Source organism: Ailuropoda melanoleuca, chromosome 13 (assembly GCF_002007445.2).
Source record: "Ailuropoda melanoleuca isolate Jingjing chromosome 13, ASM200744v2, whole genome shotgun sequence".
Taxonomy (NCBI): Eukaryota; Metazoa; Chordata; class Mammalia; order Carnivora; family Ursidae; genus Ailuropoda; species Ailuropoda melanoleuca.
This window is the reverse complement of record NC_048230.1, coordinates 76142280-76165931: the sequence shown is the minus strand read 5'-3', so window position 1 is coordinate 76165931 and position 23652 is coordinate 76142280. Positions and strand designations below refer to the sequence as shown.

The following is a 23652-nucleotide window of genomic DNA, read 5'->3' as shown; positions in this document are numbered from 1 at the left end:
GCTATTAGGAAATGTACAATAGCAAGCTTTAGCAGATAATGGTACATACTTGGGAGGAAATTTTAATTCCTTAAGAAATTTTGGATTAAAAGAAGCGTCATCAAAAAACCATTGCATCCCGTGCCTAACGCAAAGCATGTACTTAATAATTATTTAGTAACTGAATGGGTGACTTTGTCAGAAATGCTCTGGGATCTCATCCAAGCTGAAATATCAAGTGTGGTTGTGAGCACTTTGATTTATAAAACTAGAAACTCTTCCTAAAGGTAGAGTTTATCTAATACAAATGCTTTTTTTAAAGTAGGCTCATTCCACCCAACTTGTAACTCGGAATTATCTCTTACTGCGAGAGTTCTTCAACATCCACTGAAAAGGTGGTTCTTCTTCTTTTTTTTTTTTTTAGAATTTTATTTATTTATTTGACAGAGAGAGAGACAGCCAGCGAGAGAGAAACGACAAGCAGGGGGAGTGGGAGAGGAAGAAGAGGGTGAAGAGGGCTCCCAGCGGAGGAGCCCAATGTGAGGCTTGATCCCAGGACTCCAGGATCTCGCCCTGAGCCGAAGGCAGACGCTTAACGACTGAGCCACCCAGGTGCCCCTAAAAAAGGTGGTTCTTTAATTTTCAGTATCTCACTCGATTTAAAAGAAATATTGATAACGTAATTTTGTATTAGGGGTTAATCAGAAGTTAACTTTGACGCTGGAAAGGTAACAGTTTAAGTTAGGTAAGTGGCAAATGCTGATTAATTTTGGGGGGACCTTCAAAAGACAAAAAACACTTTTTTTTTTTGGTGGGGCTGATATTTTCACAAAATGATAAAGTACAACATTTGCAGGGAGGGTGTGCCTTGCTTTGGGAAAAGTTCTTTCAACTTTAATTTGCATACAAATAACTGGGGATCTTGTTAAATGCAAATTAGATTAGGCAGGACTGAAAAGGTCCTGGGAGTGCAATTCTGACAGCTCCCAGGTGATGCTGCAGGCCTTGCAAGACTGTGTTGCAAAGGTATGAACGCTCAAACATCTTAGGCCACGCAATTCTCGTTTTCAGCTTTAAAGATTTGGTCCAAATGTGCTTGCCGTTTTGTAACGAAAGTAAGTTTCCAGAAAACACTAGGCCTGCTAATTTCCCTCACTTTTGAATGGCAAAAAAAATGCAGTTCAGAGCTGCAGCTCCAGCCTCCACGTTTGGTCGGCCTAAGGCGGCTTTGGGGACCAAGGAACGCCCCGGCGCTGCACCTAGCTGGCCTTCGGGTCTGCGGAAAACACGCACGGGTGTGGGAGACCCCGGGGATGCCCCGCCGCCCCCGGTCGCTGACGCTAGCCCTTTCCAGGAACGCGCGGGCCCGCCCCCCGCGCGCGGTCGTCGATTGGCCAGGACGGCGCCGGCGTGACGTCAGGCCCCGCCCCGTCGCTCCTCCGGCCCCGCCCCGCGGGGGTGGCCTGGCGGTTTGGTCTGGAGCAGCTGAAACCGGTTTGAGCGGAGCCGCCGCGGGCTGCCTGGGGGAGCGCTGGCGAGGCGCTGACGGCGGGCTCTCGGCTTCTCGGCTCGAGGTCCTCGCTCTCGAGCGCGGCGGCGGCGACGACGGCGCGGACCCGCGGACCCAGCAGGTGAGGCGGGCCGCCAGGCCTGGCCCGGCGATCGGTGCGGGGGCCGCGGCGGCAGCTCACGTGGCGGCCGAGCTGTCAGGGCGGCCCGGTCGGGGACGCGGCGGGGCGAGGGGTGGGCAGGGTGCCCCGGCCCCGGCGGGCACTGCCCTCCGGGGAAACAGCGGCTTGGACGTTCGCGCCGGTACGTTGGTGGGCAGCCTTTATCTATTTTGACTTTCATTGTTTGCTGCCACGATTCCGCCGGGTTGCCTGGTGCTTAGTTCCCCTCTGAAAAATTTGTAAGTACAGTATTTACCCTGTACCAGAATGCATAGAGCGTAAGACCACCACGAGTGTACAAACTTAAGAAACGAAGAAACAAAAATTGCCGCTGAAGTCGTTTGTGCACCCCTAACCCGCAGCATGCCTCTCGTCCACTCGATCCGTCTATGCGTAATTCATAGTGTTTTGGCAACTGCTAATTTTCTGAAATTGCCTAAGCACATAGTCGAAGGCATGCTTGTATAATTCAGTTATTCCAAAAAACCCGAAGTGCCTTTTTATCCTAAGGAGAGGTCCCAGAAATAGACATCTTTGCTCTCCATGCAGTTTTGGGAAAGCTGCACCTTCTCTCCGAAACTGCACTTGGCCCAAAGCTCTTCAGATTGCCTTGGTGACCTCTGGGGGAAATCCTCGATCAGTTCATCAGCCCCCCTCTTACCCCACTGCCCCGTTATAAAGGAAATCCTTCACGAATTCAGTCATGAATTGGAGAGAATTCTTTCATTTTGAGGCAGCTGTAGGAGTCCGATGTAGTGCCGACATAGAAAAAGATCGAACCAAGCAGGATGTTTAGAACTGATGATGTTTTCTTCATACTCTTCTGTGGCCCTCCTTATTCGTGCCCGGTGACTACCACCTCTTCTACCCATTCATGTTTCTCCCTCTTGCTCCATTTCTGACAGTTGTGACTTAGCTGAGAAGTAAATACAAGCTGTCAGTCCGTTTTTCAACTCCTGATGGTCTGAATACAAATGATTCAGGGTAAAGCAAACAGGTAAAACTGCACATGACTTATCCGTTCTGGACTTAAGAACTAGGGAGAACCAATATTCTAGACAAAATAAGACTTAGGAAAGTTCTGTTCAGAAAAATAATGACCACAAGAGAAATCTGACAGTGGCAGGGTGAGTAAAATTTGATACCTACAAAAAGTAGGTTGATGAATCAAATCCTTGTATGTCACCTAACCAAGGAAACTATATGAACTATACGTGAAATGGAAAACATTTGGAAAACTTTTACAGCATTGCTTAGAATGTTGAACAAAGGGGCGCCTGGGTGGCACAGCGGTTGGGCATCTGCCTTCGGCTCAGGGCGTGATCCTGGCGTTCTGGGATCGAGTCCCACATCAGGCTCCTCCACTATGAGCCTGCTTCTTCCTCTCCCACTCCCCCTGCTTGTGTTCCCTCTCTCGCTGGCTGTATCTATCTCTGTCGAATAAATAAATAAAATCTTTAAAAAAAAAAAGAATGTTGAACAAGGAATAAACCTGGCTTAGTGAAATCTCCAGAAATGCTTTCTTTATGAAAACCCATTCATGTCTGCATATATTTGTTTAAAATTTTGGCTCAGGTATACTGGGGTCAGAATAGTGGGGTCATAATGATCCTCCAAAAGGATGAACAGAAATTAACTCAGGAAAACAGGCGTTTCATATATTCCTTATAGCCAGTTATGAGGACCAAAGCTGCTGGAGTCTAGGAAAGAGTAAGACTTGGAAATGGCTTTTTTCTTTGAAAAAAACTTGAAGACAGAGATGTTCTTTTTGGCCAGGAAAACACATTTTAGCTAAAAATATCTGTGATCTCAATTTAGCTCTAAACTAAATGTTCCTGTACCTTGGTTTGCTTAAATATCCCTTTTGTACCTCAAGCTGGTAAACCAGTAAGGTCATGTGTTGGGATAGTTTCTTTGACCAAAAAAAATAGAGTAGAATTTATTTTGGCAGGTAGTGTAAACTCTGAAATATTTCTTGAATGTAAATTACAGTTGGCTTAAGTCTTTAAAAAAGTGTTAAGATCCAGTTAGATGCTGCTCAAAATCTCAGATGAGAATACTGTTTGATATTTCTCTTCAAAAGACACAAGATGGAAGTTACATATAAAACAAATTGAGTTGGTTAAATTACAGTCAGCTCATGTACATGAAAACGGACTAGATTTTTCATTTTACTCTTGTGTCCTCCCCTGTCCAGGTTGGNGGGTTTTTTTTTTTTTTTTTTTTTGCTTGTTTGGGAGAAGAGGAAGTGTTTGTGGGTGTGTAAATTTTGCATTCCGCGACAGGACAGTATTTTACTTTATCACTACTGTTTTAGTGGTAGCTGGGTGCCAAAATTGAGCACGCCAATCCTGCACCAGAATTTTGGCCTCTGTCCATGATCAAGTAAACTGGTGTAGGAGCAGCTCCCCAGGCTTTTATTTGGTATGTATTAAATTGTGGGAGGAGGAGGAGAGGAAATTAAACCAGGCTATAGGACTTTGGCAATCCAAGTGGAAAATGATGTTTTGTTGACATCCAGGGAGGTTTTTTGGGGGGGTATTTTTGGGCTTGTGTGCAGAGTTTTGTACAGTACGTCTACTGCAACTGTTTATAGCCAAGTTACGATAGCCACTTTTACCAGCAATCTTAAGAGTGAAAGTCAATTTTAATAATCAATTGAATTTATGTAAGTTTCCCATTCAATGCAGTAGAAATTCAGAGGTAATTTGTGCCAGTTGTTGATTTTAATACATACGAATAATTACATTTGATTTCCCTACAATTGGCTAAAATATATCTTTAAAATTGATCAGAAAATAGTTGAGTAGCAACTATGTAATTATGGAGATGAGATTATGTAGTCCTTTGTTGAAAAGTGTGACAGTAAACACTGGGTGAAAGTAGAAGTTGTAGGTTGAGATTAAGGTTGGTTATTCAGCAGTTTTGCTGGATGATGGGGCTTTTTGCTGTGTCTCAAAGTTAATTCAGTTACATAAAACCCAAGCTGTTTTGCTAGTCTTGAGGTTTCTTTATATTACATAAATGTAAGAGTGTGGTGTTTCAGTGAACTATTTAATTATTAGAAAAGGGAATATTCCTATTCTTAGAGTTAGTACTCTGATTCCTATCAGATGTCATGTTAAAGGAGAGCTAATAAGATACTTGGATAATGATTGCTTAATGAGGGGGTTAATAATCTACAGCTATTTTTAGATTTAGAACATTCTTTGGTAGTGCTAGAACTGGATGTATATGCTTTAAATAGATTATGTTTATTCTTAGACACAGAAATTATTTTGATCAAGGACGATTTTCTCTGGTGTACGGTCTTGGGTTTTCTAACTGCAATGGTAGAGTTATCAAATAGGGAATTCTGTATTCAGGTGATATGAAACCACATTGACTGGTGGTCTTGCTTAATATGAATATTCAACATTTACATTTTATCATTGATGTAAGTGGGATGATAACCAGTTTGTAGCTAACATTGAATCTGGATTCTTGATGCTCATAGCAGCCCCCTGTGGATCAGGTTTTTTAGCCTCAGCCCTGTTGATATTTGGAGCTGGACAGGGATTTGTGGAGAGCTGTTCTGTGCATCGCATGGTGTTTACAGCACTGCTGGCTTCTACCCACTAGATGCCAGCAGTATCACTCCCAGTTGCAACGATCAAAAATGTCTCCTGACATTGCCAAATATCCCTTGGAGGGCAGAATTGTCCCCAGTGAGAACTGCTGCTATAGATCTACCTTGACTTGGAAGTGTAGTAACCTGAGCAGCAGTGTTCATTGAATGGTTATTGCAGAGTTGAGTATACGTTCATGGGGAGGGAAAGGGAGCAAAGGGGAAATAAAAGAATGAATAGCTATGAAAATTACTCTCTGATTTTTAAAATAATGTATTATAAATGCAGATAACATTGAAGTTGGTAAATTAATGAAATGATGCAGAGTAAAGACATTGGAATTATTTTAGGCATATTGGTGAATTGGGGCACAACATTTTGAGGAGGGTTTGGAAAAGTTACATAGAATATGCTCTGTCCTTGTGTAGAGTATGTGTTCTTTCTATATATAAGTTACATAGCCTCCTTTAGAATTGATATGTATATATTTTTAAAAAATGTTGTATCTTCCCTCAGGTACTTAAACTAGGGGGTGGTAAACAGATTGGTTTGGTTGGGGAAAACAACCAAGAAATGAAAAATCAGCTAGAGAGAAAATGTGGATAGGACATCAAAGGATTAGGGGTTTAGATTTCTGTAGGTAATCGAAGTAATTCCAAGTCAGGGACATAAGGAGGACTATTCTAACGGACATAAAATGTATTACTGGGAAGACAGAAGCCAAAACACAGGTTAGGGTACTTAGGATTTTGAATGAAGTTCAGACCAGAGAAAGGAGGTCATATATGTAAGATCAATTAGAATCAGCAGGGTTTGGTAATAGTTGGGAGAGTTGAGACTCTAAATTTGAGTCTGCAGAACTAGAGTCCTGATAGTCCTATGGTTAATACAGAGAAAATCTGAGGAGAGTGGTTTATGGGGGAATGTTTTTTTTTAAGTTATTAGTTACATTACTTAGAAGCAGGACCTGCCGCTTGTTGCAGAACATAGCTAGTTTGTTTCAGTGAGTGTTACTTCATGGTTCTTCGGGTGCTTCCTTGTTATTAACGTTGAAACCTTATCGAAGTAGAAATCCTCTCTTGAGCCAAGTTTTCCCCTATCTGTAGTTGTTTTTTGTTTTTGTTTTGCTTCTTTTTCTCCATAACATGAGCCTGGTGGGGAAAGATAGGTTGAGTTCAGAACAGCTGCTTATCAGAAGAGAAAGTTTATAACAAGAGAATCTTGAATCCTTAAAAAAAAATTTTGGACACACTTATTTTGCAGTTTTTCTGGTTCCTACACACAGAATAGGTTTTACCATTAGGCCTTAGAAATTGCTAGGTACTTCCTAAATAGTTCAGCCTTTATATGTGAGTTTTCTGAAATCTTTCATTCACAGTTTTGGTTTATTTATTTTTGTGTTTTGTTTTGTTTTTTAATTTGTTTCTTGGTGGTAGCTATTTAGAGCTAAGATTTTTGTAGATTTTAAATGACATTGTCTCTTTTTCTTCCTAGCTCAACACTGTAAAATAAATCCATCAGAATGACACCTTCTCAGGTTACCTTTGAAATAAGAGGAACTCTGTTACCAGGTATTGTAAAATTTTGCTTTAAAACAAAATTTCAAATGAATATTTTTCTTATGTTGATTATCTTAAATACGCAGTTCGTTATTACAGTAGGTCTAATTTTTAGATGAAACTGTCTTTAGGACTTACCTGATTTCAGAAATGTGCTTGGAGTATAGTAAACTTAGGGAAAAAAAATATTTCCCCAAATAGTAAACGTCTTAATCTCATATTTTCCAAGAAAGCTGTGAATTTATTTAATTTTGCACAGGATGAAGATAGTTGAACTATGATTTTTAAGTAACATGAAAATGAGCGGAATTTTGCTAGTGCAAGACGTTGGTGAAATGTTTGGTTAAGATGACTTTGTTCCCTACTTGTAAATTTTTTGGCTTTTTGTATTTTTTGCTGTCTGCTAAAGCAGTGTGAAATAATTTTAGGGTAAATAGCATATCAAAATATTATCACGCCTGGGGTATGTATCTCCTTATTTAATATACTCACTGTACTGGCCATTTCCTCAAATCTGTTACATTCTTTACCTCTTTTGGGCCTTTCTCAAATTGTATCCTCCGTCTAGACCTGTGGCCTCCCTTCTCCCTTTTAACTCTCCTTAACTCCAAGCCCACATTTAGCTAGGTTAGGATCTCTGTGAAATTCAGGGTTCCAGGACTTCTTGTAGTACCTTACAGGTTTTATGGAATTGTTTGAGTAAATTTGTTTATGGATAGATTGTAAGCTCTATGAAAATGTGACTTTGCCTTTTCATGCTGAGTGCATGCACCTGACACAGTGCCTGGCTCAGAGCAGGGGTAAATATGTGTTCAAAGAATAAATGATTCACTCTGTATATCCAGCATCTTTGGTCTAGCAGCCATCAGAGCAGTTGACAGAGTGTATGTTTGTCCAAGTTCAGATTCTTAGCCAAGGTGATCTGGTAGAGAGCTCCCATCTCTGGGCAGGATTCTGCAGATAGAAGATTGCTAGTTAGCTGATAGGTTGGCTCACTTGGGTCAAGAGCTCACCTCTAGTCCAGTGTGTAGCCTTCTCTGTGGAGAGAAGACTGCGGAGCTGTGTCTGTCGTTCCGTTTCAGAGAACGGTACACAGGTAGTTTAAGGGAGAAGGAGCTGGCCATGTCAGGCATATGGACCAGCCATAGAATTCGCCCTAGAAGGGTGAGCTTGACGAGGGTCTTAGTCTCAAGGACTAGAGGGAAGATAGTAGCAGATGGGAATGTAAGAGAGGACTGTGCACAGCAACATGTGTGTGACTTTTGGAATTAATACTCGTATTTAGCAACAGCGTTTATCTTTCTTTTTAATCAGAGAAGGTGGTGATAACCCAAGTTAATTACAAAACAAAATTGGTTACTCTAAAGGATCGGTGAATATTTTGACATGAAATCTTTATATGTCACCACTCTATGCTTGACAGACATGTATTTAGAACCCCCCAAACTCCTGAGTGATTATTGCACTTGAAGTTTTAGTTAAGTTTTAGACAGTCCAAGCTTACGGAATACTCATCACGCAGGTGGTTAAAACCAACTACAATTCTGGCTTTACTGCATTAGTGCCTAAAAGCCACTCAGAATGTGGAGGAGTTTGTCTTGAACTTTGTTCACTTGGCCTCCGTTCATTATATTTTTCTTTATGAATTTTAATTATAGTAATTCAGAATGTATTGCTATGTAAGTTAAAGATTTCTCCATTCTTGGGGCACCTGGGTGGCTCAGTCGTTAAACGTCTGCCTTCGGCTCAGGGCATGATCCCAGCATTATGGGATTGAGCCCCACATCAGGCTCCTCTGCTGGGAGCCTGCTTCTTCCTCTCCCTCTCCCCCTGCTTGTGTTCCCTCTCTCGCTGGCTGTCTCTCTCTGTCAAATAAATAAATAAATAAATAAATAAATAAATAAATAAATAAAATCTTAAAAAAGAATTCAAGATTATAAAACATTAAAAAAAAAGATTTCTCCATTCTTATGTCCAAGAAGTTTTTTTTTTTTTTTTTTAAGATTTATTCATTTTAGAGCATGTGCAAGCAGAAGGGGGGGTTGCCAGAGGGAGAGGGAGAGAGAGAATCTTAAGCAGACTCCCTGCTCAGTGTGGAGCCCACGTGGGGCTTGATCCCATGACCCAAGATCATGACCCAAGCCGAAACCAAGAGTCAGATGCTCAACTGACTAAACAAACCAGGCACGTTGAAGTTGTAGACTTTTGCTGAATATACACAATTCAGCAAATACAGGTGACAGCTATATTTTGGTTTGTCTATTGATAAGAAGTGTTCGGGTGAAACAATAGTCATTATTTTAGTAAGGAAAACTAGATTTTTCACTATGTAAGTCTTTGTTTTGAGGATTTTGTTGTTGTTGTTGTCCCTTTGATAATTCTCTTAATCTTTAGCTTGTTAGTAGCCACTGAGTTCCTGGAAAAGATTGGTTACTATTTCTCTAGAATACTTATATGCATTTAGTGTGTGCCTTTTTAAATTGGACGCTCCCTTGAAGGCAGGAACTGTGGCATGATTGACTTTGTCTTCTTGGTGCTTGTTATTGGCTCAATTAAGTAGCTGAACAAATGAAGAATAGTTCATCCCTATACACCCCCACTTTCTTTGGTTTTGGCTCTATAGACGTAGGTCAAGGTGAGAACATGGGTGTTGGTGACGCTCGTCTCCAGTGAGGCTCCTCCATGTCTGCGAAAGGTGACCCTGCATCCAGGTGAACTAGTGCAGCTGACGGCTCTTCCCTTGCTTCCTAAAACTAAATTTTGGAACCTTCTTTCTGAGCCCACTGTAACTGGTTGTTCTGCTTCTTAGGAGAAGTTTTTGCCATATGTGGAAGCTGTGATGCTTTGGGAAACTGGAGTCCTCAGAATGCCGTGGCTCTTCTTCCAGAAAATGAGACAGGTGAAAGGTAAGAAGAGAAATAACAGGTTACGGAATAATTGTGACACCCAGATTAGAAACTTAGGGGGGGTTTCTAAGATACCTTCATATAGTTTTCCTCTCTTAGTTTTAATTTTTATGACAGTTCTTGCATGTGCACAGACTGAAGTAGTTGTACAAGGTTGGTTTTTTAAAAAAAAAAAAAGTTCTCCGTTTCTCAATTTCCCAACTCAGCCATTTTCACTTTTGTCTGGTTCTTGGTAGTTACCACCGTATTTCTAAATAACAGGCTTATATTGCTATTTCTTATTTTTTTTAAGCTTTTTTTAGGTATTATCTTTTGGCTCTCAGTATATATTCTTTTTTTTTTTTTAAGATTTTATTTATTTATTTGAGAGAGAGAGCAGGCCTATGCGCACACCAGCCCGTGGGTGGGGGTGGGGGGGGGTGCAAAGGGAGAAGGAGGAGCAGACTCCCTACTAGCCTGACACAGTGCTCGGTCCCTGGACCCTGAGATCATGGCCTAAGTAGAAGGCAGACATTTAACCGACTGAGCCACCCAGGCGCCTCTCAGTACATATTCTTTTTTTTTTTTTTTTTTTTAAAGATTTTATTTATTTGAGAGGGAGAGAAAGACAGAGGGAACACGAGCAGGGTGGAGAAGCAGAGGGAGAGGGAGAAGCAGGCTCCCGCTGAACAGGGAGCCTGATGCGGGGCTCGATCCCAGGACCCTGGGATCATGACCTGAGCCAAAAGCAGATGCTTAACCACCTGAGCCCCTCTCAGTACATATTCTTGATAAAAGATCTGATTTTTGCTTTAACCTATAAAATAATTTTCTATAGCAGAGAGTGGAGCAGGTATTTTTGCTAATGTACTGAAATGTGTTTGCAACCGATATTAAATACAGCACTAAAGTTAGCAGAGGTGTATTGGTGCATTGTACTGGGGAAGGAAAATCCTGGTTGCTGGTTTCAGTTCTGCAGTTAACTGCAATCTTGGGCAGATCACATTTCTCTAGGCCTAGGGTTACCTCATCTGTATGGTAAAGGGGTTAGGACAGAATCAGTGAATATTGACAAAGATGGTACTTCTTCACTCGGGGATATTTGGAAGTGTTATGGGTTGTCAAGATGTATATGTGGGGGCTCCTGGGTGGCGCAGTCGTTAAGCGTCTGCCTTCGGCTCAGGGCATGATCCTGGCATTCTGGGATCGAGCCCCACATCAGGCTCCTCTGCTAGGAGCCTGCTTCTTCCTCTCCCACTCTCCCTGCTTGTGTTCCCTCTCTCACTGGTTGTCTCTCTCTGTCAAATAAATAAATAAAATCTTTAAAAAAAAAAGATGTATGTGTGGAGGTAAGGAGAGAGGAGATCTTAAACAGTATGCAAATACATGCAGTGGCCCTAGGGAGAAACACCAGATTACATGATTATTAAACTCAAATTGTTTTCCATGCAGAGCAGTGCTACTGAAAATATGGCCTGTGGGCCAGTGCTAGAGAAAAAAACTTCAGTTTTTCTAATAATCAGTGCATTACATGAGAAATACAGAAATTAAGAGCAAGCATTTAGAAATGTTTATAGCACTTTGACATTGCTGGGTCATTGTGGACTCATCTCTCTTGCGCTGGATACATAGATCAGAAGTATTGGTTACAGGACAGACAAGCAAACAAACACTGGGTCCTTCATAGCAGATAGTTTGAGGAGCACTGATGGCAAAGCAAAAGAAAATAACAATACAGTACCATAATGCAAATTAAGGAAAAAAAAACAGGGACGCCTGGGTGGCTCAGTCAGTTAAGCGTCTCCCTTTGGCTCAGGTCATTATCCCAGGGTCCTGGGATCCCCTGCATCGATCTCCTTGCTCATCAGGGAGCCTGCTTCTCCCTCTGCCTGCTGCTCCCGCTGCTTGTACACTCTCACTCTCACAAGTAAATAAATAAAATCTTAAAAAAAAAAAAAAAAGAAGAAGTCTATAAAACATCCTTTTCCTATTTGTCATTAGTGTGACACATTTTCTCAGCCACTTCTCAGCTGTTTTTATGAGCAAAGTTTTATTGGTAAATAATATTGGGACCGCAGAGGAACGAAATGTTTATTCCCTTCAAGTGGCTGTTTTTTCCTCCATTTTCAGATCAGCCACTCCTGTCTGAAGTAAAACCTTATGTCTTTCTGAACTTTTCCTAAACACACCTTGCTCTGAACACTTGAGCTGCCCTGTCACCTGTCTTAAGTCCATTTCAGCCAGCCTGGTCAAAGTTATGTGAACAGATGAGATAACATTTACCTACGTAACTTGAAGGGACCAGCCACTTTACCTTGCTGACGCACACTGAAATGTAATCGATTCATGTATGGCAGATAAACAGTGTTTCACATGGAGAAAGGAAGTAGACGATACAAGAGGATACAAAAGGCGTTTGCTTTGGACACCATTCTTGTGTTTTAGAATTGTGTTTATTTGGATTTCAGTGTGTTGTGCATCTAAGCCCTTTGTACAAAGCTCTTTTTCAGAGTCTCTTAAGGCTCTCCAGACCCATAGGCTTGTAGTGACAGAGCTCTCTTAGGATTTTTTTTTCAACTTACAGATAATTTGAAAGTTGTAGTATGGTTTCCTAATAATGCAGAAAATGTGGGTCACTTGCGGTTTTATTCGCTTTTGTAGATTTCATGGTATTTGGGGGGAGAATATGAGGGCATTCAAAATCAGGCAGGTGCACTAAGGCTCATTGCCCCTCTTTCTTGACTTTTCTTGAATTTCATCAGATTATGTTTATTTTTGATGCATCGAACAGTTCCGGTTCATTTTTAACTTTGCAACATTTACTTAGGGAAGTGGAATAAAAAAACTCATTGCTTTGCTCTCTCCATCTCTTTTCATTTAGTGCTTCTTAACCAGGGGCGCACGTTAGACTCACTTGTGAGGGCTTTAAAAAATACACGTCTAGATCCTACCCCTGGGGAATGAGGACTAGTGCATGGGGGGGGGGCAGCACAGTTTTCAGAGCTTCCTGCTAATTCTGCTGTACACATCTGGGGTGGCTTCACATACTCTTGCTGACCATTTTTTGAATGAAATAGTACTAGAAATTTGCCGTTTTTTTTGTAGCAGAGATGGGACATAATTTCACCTCAGAGTCGGTAGAGTCTGGCTGGAATGCTGTGTTGAAAAGGACTCGGAGGCTTATCAGGGACAAGTAGCAGGGTGCATATGTGCCCAGCATTTGCTGTTTTTGCTTTTACAGCAGTGGCCCTCAACCAGCCTCCTATATTCACAGACCCTGTGAAGTTTTATCAAACTCTACACGACCAGGCTCCACCCAGACCTCTGAAATCAGAGTCTCCCAGGGCGGAGCCAGGGCATATGTATTTTATTACTACCAGATTAATCTAATTGTTGACCATGGGTGACAGGTGGGTGTGGATATTTTGTTAGGAACCCAGGATTGAGTCCGAGTGAGGACAATGCCTTGAAGCCTGTCCGGGCAGAGCCAGGTGGGGAGCAGTGCTAGCCATCTGGTATTGTGGAAGAACATTTGGAGCTGCTGTTTATTCACTAAACTGTTCATGCCGAATTAATGTTTGGGTAATGGTCTATGACAGTGGCTCTCAAACTTAAGTGTTCATCGTCAGCGTCACCTGGAGGCTTGTTAAATTACAGATTGCTGGACTCTCCCCCCAGACCTAATTCAGTAGGTCTAGGTGTGGCCTGAAAACTTGGATTTCTGACAAGCTCCAGGGTGATATTGACGATCCTCAGATCACACTTTGGATACCACTGGTCTGCGATTGGAAGGTAATAAAAACCAGTTATAATCATGAGTTGTAGTGACTGCTTTGACTGCTGAGTCAAAGCTTTAGAATAGCAGTAGACTGTGTTAGCATAGTTCAGAGGAAGACATTGAGTCGAAACAAGTAAGATACAATCCCAATTGCTTGGCTAGGGGAATAGCCAGAGGCTGGACAGGACGGTCAGGACAAGGGACAGTTGGGAACCTGAGGATAGCTCGCCTGCCTCAGCCCCAGAGCCTCTTAGCCGCCCTGTAACATCTCCAACTAAGTGGGAAGTCCGAGAAGATTCTGACTCTCACTTCTACCTTTGTGCTATTTTTTCTGTTTGGAGTACTTCTTGTCTTTGTATGGCTGGTTCCTTCTCGTTATGTAGGACTCCTCTCAGACTGTTCTTCCTCATTGAGGCTTCTCCTCCAAAACTTCCTGTCATGTGGGAAAGGGCAAATAGCCCTTACTCTGAATGTTTGGTTATTTGTCTGTCTACCCTCACAAGAAAGCCATCTGTTGGAAGATAGGGCTCTCTCTGACTGAGTCCTCACTGTGTTCCCCAACGCTTGGTGCCATGTGGGCCTGGAGTGTAATTTTGTAGGAATAAATAAGTGGTGTTGGTCACAGACCTTGCTGGAGGGGTTTTATGAGTTATGAGGTCTTTATGCATTTCAGTCGGATACTAATGCTTCTGCCCTTTCTCCTCACAGCATGTTATGGAAAGCAACCATTGTACTCATTAGAGGAGCGTCAGTTCAGTATCGCTACTTCAGAGGCTGCTTTTTAGAACCAAAGGTATGTTTTCTTTATCTAGTTTCCAGTTTCTTTAACAAGCTTACTTCTTTCAAAAGCAACTCATTCAAGTTTGGAAACATTAAAAGTAATAGTAGCTTGTTTTGATCAAATCAGGAAAACAGAACTCTAGATTAATAATATTTTAGTGCTAAAAAGCAAGGAAGTAGCCACTTCAGAGGCAGACAATGTCCGCAGTGGAATTTTTAAAAGCCTAATAGTAAGTATATCCTGCAGTATTCTTGTCATGAAATCGGTTTTAATGATAAATGAGCGTTCTCAGTAGCTGTACTTTTTCTGTAACTTTTGTAAACCTGTTAGTAACCAGTTAAAAGGGTTTTCTTTTTATTTCATTTTTTAGTCCTTATGTGGTATAAATATAATTGAAGGAGCATAGAGCCAGCTTTAAATGAGTACTTATTTTAACAAATTATTTCACAACAGCCATCTCGTAGTGGCTGCATTTGTTTTAACTCCTATCAAAACTGAAGTCATTCCTCTTAGATTTTTTACAACCATGGTGTTGATAGATTGGGATCTTTTCTGAAGGCCTTTGGAGTATCTGATAAATCTAATCTGCTTGCTCACAATGATTTATTATTTTGGGATTGTTTTCATATTTAGAAAAGAAAAAAGTTAATTCTTTTCCTCTTATTTTAAAGATGCTTGTTTCCTGGAAGGATTCTTTTCCTTCAGGTTTTTGTCTTTGAGCACACTTAGGCTGCATGTGAGCAGGGGTTTAGGCAGGAGTCTAGGAAGCAAAACATGGATTAAACCGTTTTCAAATTTTTATTTCCCTTTGGTATCATTGAATACTTGTTACATGTGAAAAATGCAAGCAGCCACTGTTACTTCATTCTCTTAGCCACCATTATAGAGAAGAAAAAACTGACAAAGCCACTTCAGCTGTCTTTTGCACTTATTACGTTTCTTATTCCAAGAATATATTGTAAATACGCAGTAATTAAAATTACATTATGGTTGATCGTTGTTGGCTTATCTTGACAATAGTCTCATTTTAATGACTTAAGATCATTTGTTTGGCATAAGGGTTATGCATTGTGGCAAAGTTTTTCAGTTTAAGTTGAACAGTTATGCAGTGATAAGTAGGTCATAGCACTCATGACATTGAAAATTTATTTGAGGATCCTGGTATGTGAAATTTGTAATGTGTGAAATCAACTAAATTTTATTTAAAGGGGCATTTGGACAAGAATAATCATAATGAGTCCTTTGGGCATGGTTTTCTAAAGTAAGACTATTGTCAACATAGATCAAATCAAGCCAACCTACAGTATTTTCCCCTCTTCATTGAAAATGTAACCAAAAGCACCAAATCAGTCCAAACTGCCTTTCTGAAAAAATTGGCAAGAAGTCTGCTTACAGTAAAAAACAAGTTTTTCCCCTTGTAATACTTGCAAAAGTTTACAGTATGTGTTGGTGAGTGTGTTTCTTTAAGTAGGTGCTCTGTATCGTGTACACATGTACCGTGTGATGCAGGGGCTGCCATGGTAAGTATGTTTTTCATGGACTAGAGTAAATAGCTACATAAAATCCCATGCATAGAGCTAGAGGGTTTTTTTTCCACATGCCAGCTTAAAGTGACACTTCTTCTTTTAAAAGTTGGTGGCGCTCTTTAAATGAAACATAATTTTAAATAGAAATAATTATGAAATTTTGTCTCAGTTGTGCATTGTCAGATGATAAAACTAATGTGCAAAGAATCTTAAATTGTAAAATGTAAATTATTGGAATATATATTTTATGAATATAAAGAATGATAGGAAAGCAAAGTAAATATGAAACACTGAAAAGCTGAAATGAGTAATAAGATTAGTTTTACTGAGGTTTGCTTGCTACCCAAGCATACATAGAACCTAAGCTAAAAATCTTGTGGTCTTGTCACTTGACCTTCATAGTTCAGTTTTTCTTATCTGTAAAATGAAGGGCTTGGACCATAGATTTTTTAGGTCCCTTCCATGGCTAAAATTTTATTGCAAATAAAATTTTATCATTCATATTTTCTCCATTTTTGCTCTTTCTGGCACATTCTTTTTAGTTTAGAAGAGTCTTAAAGTCCCTTTTCTCTCAACTTTTCATAGCTACCTATTGTCTTCTACTTTGTAGAATTAGAATGAGGTATTAATATGTTGAATTTTAAAATAATTTTACAGGTGACAAATCAAAATACTACCTTGAACATAGCAAACAAAGGTTGTAGATATTCTTGGAATGAAAACACAGGTGCGAGTCTGCAGATGGTCCATTAATTTCACATCTTCACCAGAGATAATTTTTCAGTGAACGTTAATTAAAACATTTTTTTAAATCCATGTCCATCCTTCTATACTTGTGGCTAGAATTAGAGATGTAACTTGATACTGAAATGTTAGCCAATTTGTAATAATGTTTGTGATTTTTCCTTTCATTTCAATGGAAATAGCTATTTTTCAGTAACTTCTTTGTTTCTAATTTTTATAGGTGTTCACATTCACTTATAATTAGATTTATTATAAACCCTTTCTTCTTAATCTCCCTTGATTTTTGTTTAAATCCTTTAACAAAAGAGTCAATCATCTGTGATAGTCACATCATTGTTTATTTTCAGGATAGCCCAGGTATCTTATTTTGTATAGTGGTTTTCTTAATAAAATTCTTCTGGATGCTAAATACTTCAGTTGTTAACCTCAAACTTGAACCATCTCACAGATGTCTGTCTGCCTAGCTTTCTTCACCTCACACTTTACTTATCCATAAGTGACCATTTTTCTTATTAGTCTTATTAAAAATCGTGATTTTTAAATGACTTTTGGTCTGGCCTTGCCATCATAGATAAAAATTCCTCAGAGCCCCTTTTACATGTACCTTCCCCCCCCCAAATGTGAAAGACAACAGTAAAATTTTAGAAGTTACATTTTTCATGATTTTTGAAAGCAGTGATACTACATGACTAGTTCATAATTTTGCTACATGGTTTGTTCAAAACAAAACAGACCAAAACCTCAGTCTACATGTTCGTCTCTCTCAGTGCTTGATGTAGCTGAGTGATGTTGATCACTGTTTAATAAGAAAGCAGTCATTGTGCTCTTCTTTATTTGCAGAAATAGATTATTTTGTATTTTTATTAATATGCTTGTTTGGAAACATTTCAGCAATCATCTGATTTACTACATGTTAAATTGTGAAACAACTCTATCAATACTATTAATGGAATAATATCTTGGATTGATGACGTTATTTTTTTCTTCAAAGATCTACCTTGCACTTGACTCCAAAGTGCTTAAAATTATGGCAGCCTTTTACAGAATGGAACTGTTCTTTTTTCTAAGATCTTGAAGAATGAGTTTATTACATTTAGCATATTAAAAAGGGTTGCATGTTTTGGAGTCATTACTGAGATTTTTAATTTCCCAGTGCTCAGGGCTTAAATATTTTTTAAGAAGTTCAGTAAGCTAAAATTTAAGATTACCTTCTGAAGTTTAATAAAGTATTCATAACAATTTTGAAAGTTTACTGTATTTTAAAACTTGGTAATTTTTTTTTTCTATATTATAACACTGTTGTACCAACTAGCATGGATTTGCAGTATGAACGCTTGTATACCCAGTTAGAAGTCATCTGTTGAATCAGCTCTTTGGATAGCTCCTCAAACGCTCCATTCTATTCAAGCCTAGGTTGTTTTATGCAGTGAGTAGTGGGTTTGCTGCTAAAGCAGATGAAGGTGGAGTTACTGAAATATTATTAAAATATGTTCTCTACCAAATATTTTATCCACAGGGCTATTCTGATATGATTAGATGTAGATATTGTAGTCAACACTGTGTAAAGTTTCCCTGACACTGGATTGATAGAAAAACAAACTCTCCTTTCTTCTATCCACTTCTAATCCCTACTGATATTTAATAGTATGTTCCTGGCACCCTTTGAAGTCACCTTTGGTTGGTAACTTCTATAAGAATGTAGATCTATACCATCTTTGTAGCAAAGATGATATTTTTTTGGGAAGGGGGTCGTGCAGGGGACATGAGAGGAACGGGGGAAGGGTATAGGTTAGATCTTTCTCGCTACTGTCTATTGCTAAGAAACATTGTTCCTTTTTTAATGTATATATTTGCATCTTTTGGGGATCAGAAAGTTTGATGTTTAAGAAATAAAGTCAAAAAAATGTGACAGGAAGGTTGGAGTAAAAAACATCTAGCAGATGTAGGATTAAAGGTATCTCCCTTTTTTTAGTGTAAAGGAAATGAAATTCACTATATTTAAGATGAGCAGTTTCACATTAAAAAAAATTTAAAAACATCTGACAAGTCTACCAACTCATAAGTTGAACCCTTAAAACAAGGAGGTATTCAGCTAGAGAAAATGAGGATTTGCTATATTATCCCATTTGCTATATAATTTGAATGAGTATCTAATGCTATTTTAGTTTTCAGAGTTCAGAAGTTTGCAAGGTTTAAAAAAGATTTCAGCCTCTGGTTATTTTTAAGTAGCAGAATATCTCTTGCATTTGATAACTTAATGTGCCTAATTTGTCTCATACTCGCTTATTATCATTCGGCACTTTTATCGTTAATCAATATTGGAACCTGTAAAATGACACAGAAGAGTATTTAGCGCCGTCTAAAGGTGTACACGGTATAGAGGGAGAAGCTTGTGTGTTCTGTGCTTTTTAAGAGTCTGTAATATATGCCTAGAAAAGGGCTTGAAGATGATGTATGAAAATATCAATAGTGATTATCCCTAAGTGGTGTGATGATGATTTTTGTGTTTTCTTTTTGCTTCTTTGTATTTTACTAAATGTCTTCTGAAGATGGGAAGAGAAATGTAAAATAACTTTGTAAGGTTATAGTTTGAAATTTTGCTTCTAAAATGTGTATTTAATGGTTTTATTTTGGCACATAAGTTTTGTCAATTTTTTTTTTAATAATTAAAATTAGGAAGCATTTAGTTAGTACTTCAGTCCTTTAGGCGTATGTGGGGAATCTCAGTTGATAGTTTATTTTTGTTTTGTTTTAAATTGCTGTAGATACTAGCACATAAAGCTTTATTTTCCCTTTTAGTAATAGAGCTTGATAAAAGAAGACAATATTAGAAGTTTTCACACTGTATGAGTTTATGAACTGGAAGGCGTAAAGAGAAAAACTGGGTGGTAGTTGCCTTTTTGCCAGACTTATTCTTCAAATTTAGTCACGTACATGTCCTTTCTTTTAGGGTTGTCCTATGCTTTTTAGACGCACTGGTTACTGTGATACAAGAAATCTGATGTTCTTCCTGTTACTTATTATAGTAAAGAACTTTGTTACGCCCTCTAGTTCCTTGAGTAACTTGTGATCATTGATCTTGAAGTACTCGTACCTACTATTCCTGCAATCATAGAGTGTAGGTTTTTCCCAAACACTTGGAGAGTTACTTGAGAGAACTTTATTCAGTGATACCTCATTGACTGCTGACAACCAAGCATAAAGTATATTTGGTGTTAACTTTAACTTAGGGGACAGAACATCAACTAAGGATGAAAATTTCTTTAAAACAATTTGGAGTATTGTAGGCAGATTTAAGAATGGGTTTAAGATGGTTTTATGTGCCAGTTTCATCTCCTTTTTCTCTGTTTACTGCCTCACTGTCCTTTTCTTCCAGCACTCATAATGGTTTATGACCTGGTACATTCCTGAGTTTTGGCATATAATATTGATAAATAACAAGATGAATCTTTTGGTTTCATATTTAGTATAAGACTAAGACCACAAACATCTAATGGAGTCATGGGTAGAAAATAAGATATAAGAAATTATTGCAGACGTTTAACTTTTAAATTGCAGACTATCGGTGGTCCATGCCAAGTCATAGTTCACAAGTGGGAGACTCATCTACAACCACGATCAATAACCCCTTTAGGTATGGGCATTAACTGCATCTGTTTGAGGCATATGCATAAAGTTACTAATATGCTGCACAATGGCTTAGTGGAATTTAATAAATTTTTATTCTGAAGTTTAAGATCAATGCATTGTCAGTACTGCAAATTTCACTTAGCATATCATGGATCTTTTAAAACTAAACAGTTCTGAATTGCCTTTCTTTATTAACTTTGTTAGAAATGCTTGCCAAGTTATTTTTATTTGGGGGATTCGTTTAATTTTATTGTGGAATATTTATTTTCATTTGGAGTAGTTCACAAAGTCTGTAAAATGACATTCTTCTTGATTGAGCATTCACGGCTTTATTTGATTACTTGCTCAGAGAGTTTAGAGAACATTTGAGGAAAGAATTAATCCAAAACGATTCTTAAATTTTTAACTTTGAATAGTAAGAGCAATAGAATAAGTTATCCTATTTATTCTTTGTTTTTGGTTTTTTTTTTCAGCTAGTAAATACTTCAGTAAACTTGTATGAATGCATTCAAATTTCTTGGTTGTAGCAGACATATTTTCTTCTGATTTACTTAAATACCTGCTGGCTATGTTAAAATTGATACTCAGATGGTTGGTTTTGTTTTGTTCTTGTTTTTGTTTTTTTCCCCTGAAACATCATTCAGTTTTCTTGTGCCAAAAAATGGCATTTCTCTTCATACAAGTATTTTTGAATTTCCTTTTCCATACTGAGATTAAAATTTGAAGTTCATTTCATATACATAAAATACCCACTTGGATTCATCTGTAAATTGACTCGTGCTGAGAACTGTATCTTTTAGTTTCTAGAGGAAATTAGAGTTTAAAGATAATAAAAGGCTTGCTAGTAGCTATCTTAGATTAGAAAGTAGTGAGAGATCCTGCTTTACCCTGTGGCAAGGACACGTCTTGTTTAAACAGATATTTCATTCCATCCTCTTTATTGGATTTTCTTTTTCTGTTTTAATACATTTTTGATAAAATATTTAGAATTTTCATGAATAGTGTACTTTAGAATTACAATAGTCCCATACTGAGGTTGGAAATTATTAGGTATTAAACATTTAAAAAATAAGTTATGTTTTGAAGCATCTTACAGTTAAATATATTTTCTTATTGTGAGAAGTGGGATGTTTGTTTCTGGTCTTTTAAAAATTAATTTTATACCTTTGGAAAACATAACCTCTAAACGTAAGAGCTGCGTGAAATCTACCAAGAATCTTTATTGGGAACTATCACACTTATTTTGACAAATATTTCAGACTTATGTTTAAAGTGAGACTGGGAAAGGAAGTAGCAGGGAAGATTATTAGTGTTTTACTCGTGAGGGTGGGACTTACCAGCTCTTACTTATCCGAAATTGCTGTTAGAAGGGAATGTGCTAGCACTTATTCTTTTGGTAGTTCCTCACAGCTCTGTATACGCAGGTAAGTTTGTGCTGTTTGTAAAGCTTGTAGCTGGCTGTAGAGAATAGTTGGGATTCGAGGAGAATTATGTTCTAGATAAGTTCAGAATATGCACTACATAAGAATAAGCATTTTAATTGTGCCAAGACCTTTGGTTTAAAAAATCAACCAGATGATAATGTCCAGCAGCCTGTCTCATAAATTGGTGGGTGGAGAGGTTTGTTCCCGTGCCCCTAGAGCACCTCTCTGAGGGGTTTTCTTTCCCTTCCTTGTAACACCACGAGTCATCACCAAGTTTGTTAAGAGCTTTTACTGTGTGATAACCTCCTTAAAAGGGAATTCTTTATTCAGGGCTACAATAAATATGCTTATTCACTTTGGGCTGCTTTTAAATTTTAGATTTCATATTTTAAAATCCTTAAGGTGGGTAATTTCTCAATTGTTCATTCTGTATACCTCATGAATTTTAACTAGGCTTTTTTATTTTCCTTCAATTCTAGAAAGTGAAATTATTATTGATGATGGACAATTTGGAATCCACAGTAAGTGAGACTGAGTTTTGACAATCTTTACTGATAAGATTGAGATGTTACCTTACATTTCATTAGAAACCGCCCAGGGAAATATGACAGCATGATACTGAAAATAGAGACTACATCCAAGAAACAAGTACATTCTGTTAAATAATAGTTTCCAATAGAATTCTTAAGCTTTAAAATTTTATCCGTTTGGTTTTTATTTGACTGGTGACTTCAAATGTATGAATTAATATGCTTAATTTAAGAGTATTATACTTAACTGTTAATATAGCATCACTTTTTAACCCTTATGTTTAGTATTAATGTTTCTAAACATTCTAAACTCTTAAGCTAGGTTTGTGCATTTTGTGTGTATATGCATTTACAGTGAAACCCAGATTAAACAAAATGTTCCAATAATTCTCCTGAGACTTGAACAATTAATTTACAGTAGACAATCCTTTTACTTCTGAATATGTTGAAAATGTCATGCATTCATATATTTTTCTGCTTCACTAAATACTTTATCCTGAGGATTCAAGTTGTCTTTGGTGACTGGAATTCTCACGGTAGAACAGCGTTATCATGCTAAACTGCATTTTTTATTTTAGGTATAAAGATACAAAGGGGGTGAGCAGAATGTGTGCTTGCACTGACTGTGAACCAGAGATAACTTGCTGATACTAGGTGCCTGTGTTTGTGCACTTGAGAGATGTACATGCTTTGGCAGTATTTGGATAGGAATTTAGCTTCTTTTCCTTAATTTTATTTGGGATTATTATATTTCATTATAAGGTTAGTCTAAATACTTGCATAGCTTTAGCTTTAGTGTTTTAGAGTCTTGTTCTCTTTATTTACAAAAGATAGTATTTATGCTATGTGTTTTACAGAGGTTGCTGGATGGAGAAGTAGCTTTCTCATGTCCTTAACTGTAAGGCATGACCTCTCTATTGTATGTTAATATCTGTGCATAGTTATAAGTGCAGGCATTTCTTTCCTCTTTTGTAGTTCTCTTAAACTCAGCTTTAGTTAGCTGTCAGGAAGGAAAGCCATCTCTCCAACTTTGTTCATTTCTGAGAACATTTTAAAAGTAAGAGAGGATGGTGGTTTCTCTTTATTTTTAAAATTTGATAATTATTGAACCTTTTAAAGTTATACGTAAAGAGAAAAATTTCTTCTGTTTTTGAAGTCCTTTTGATTTAAAAAAAAAAATTAGGTCCAAACAGTTGACAGCTCTCTGGTATTTTTGAAAATTTTATGACATATGTTGGCAGGAAACTTCAAATTAAATAACGCTAACACAGTGTTATCACAATCCTGCCATTTATTTATGTCAGAATTTATAAATGCAAGGATACAAAATTGACTCACACTTGTGTTCTTAAACTTCTCACGTCTCAAGCTCCAGCTCTGGTGGTAGAACTAGTTTCAGCTGAACAGCTCCTGTGATGCTTTTGAAGTGTGATTGTGGTCCTCAGTGAGACAACTGCTAGGTTAGAGCCACTGAGGAATGTGGTATTCTTTTAGAAATAGATGCTATTACCTGGATAGTGTATTCAATAAGAACATTT

At 38.2% G+C, this 23652-nt stretch overlaps 1 protein-coding gene across 3 annotated transcripts in view; it reads left to right on the top strand.

Annotated features, from left to right (window-relative positions):
• Window positions 1-1470: 1470 nt before the first annotated feature.
• GPCPD1 (glycerophosphocholine phosphodiesterase 1) overlaps window positions 1471-23652 on the top strand; it is a 50739-nt gene continuing 28557 nt past the window's right edge. For all 3 annotated transcript variants that reach the window (XM_034640775.1, XM_034640774.1, XM_034640773.1), the window contains exons 1-6: window positions 1471-1610; window positions 6752-6828; window positions 9626-9722; window positions 14188-14272; window positions 20089-20164; window positions 22064-22105. In XM_034640775.1, coding sequence (XP_034496666.1) covers window positions 6780-6828; window positions 9626-9722; window positions 14188-14272; window positions 20089-20164; window positions 22064-22105 — 349 coding nt within the window. In that variant the 5' untranslated portion in view covers window positions 1471-1610; window positions 6752-6779. The remainder of the gene's footprint in view (window positions 1611-6751; window positions 6829-9625; window positions 9723-14187; window positions 14273-20088; window positions 20165-22063; window positions 22106-23652) is intronic.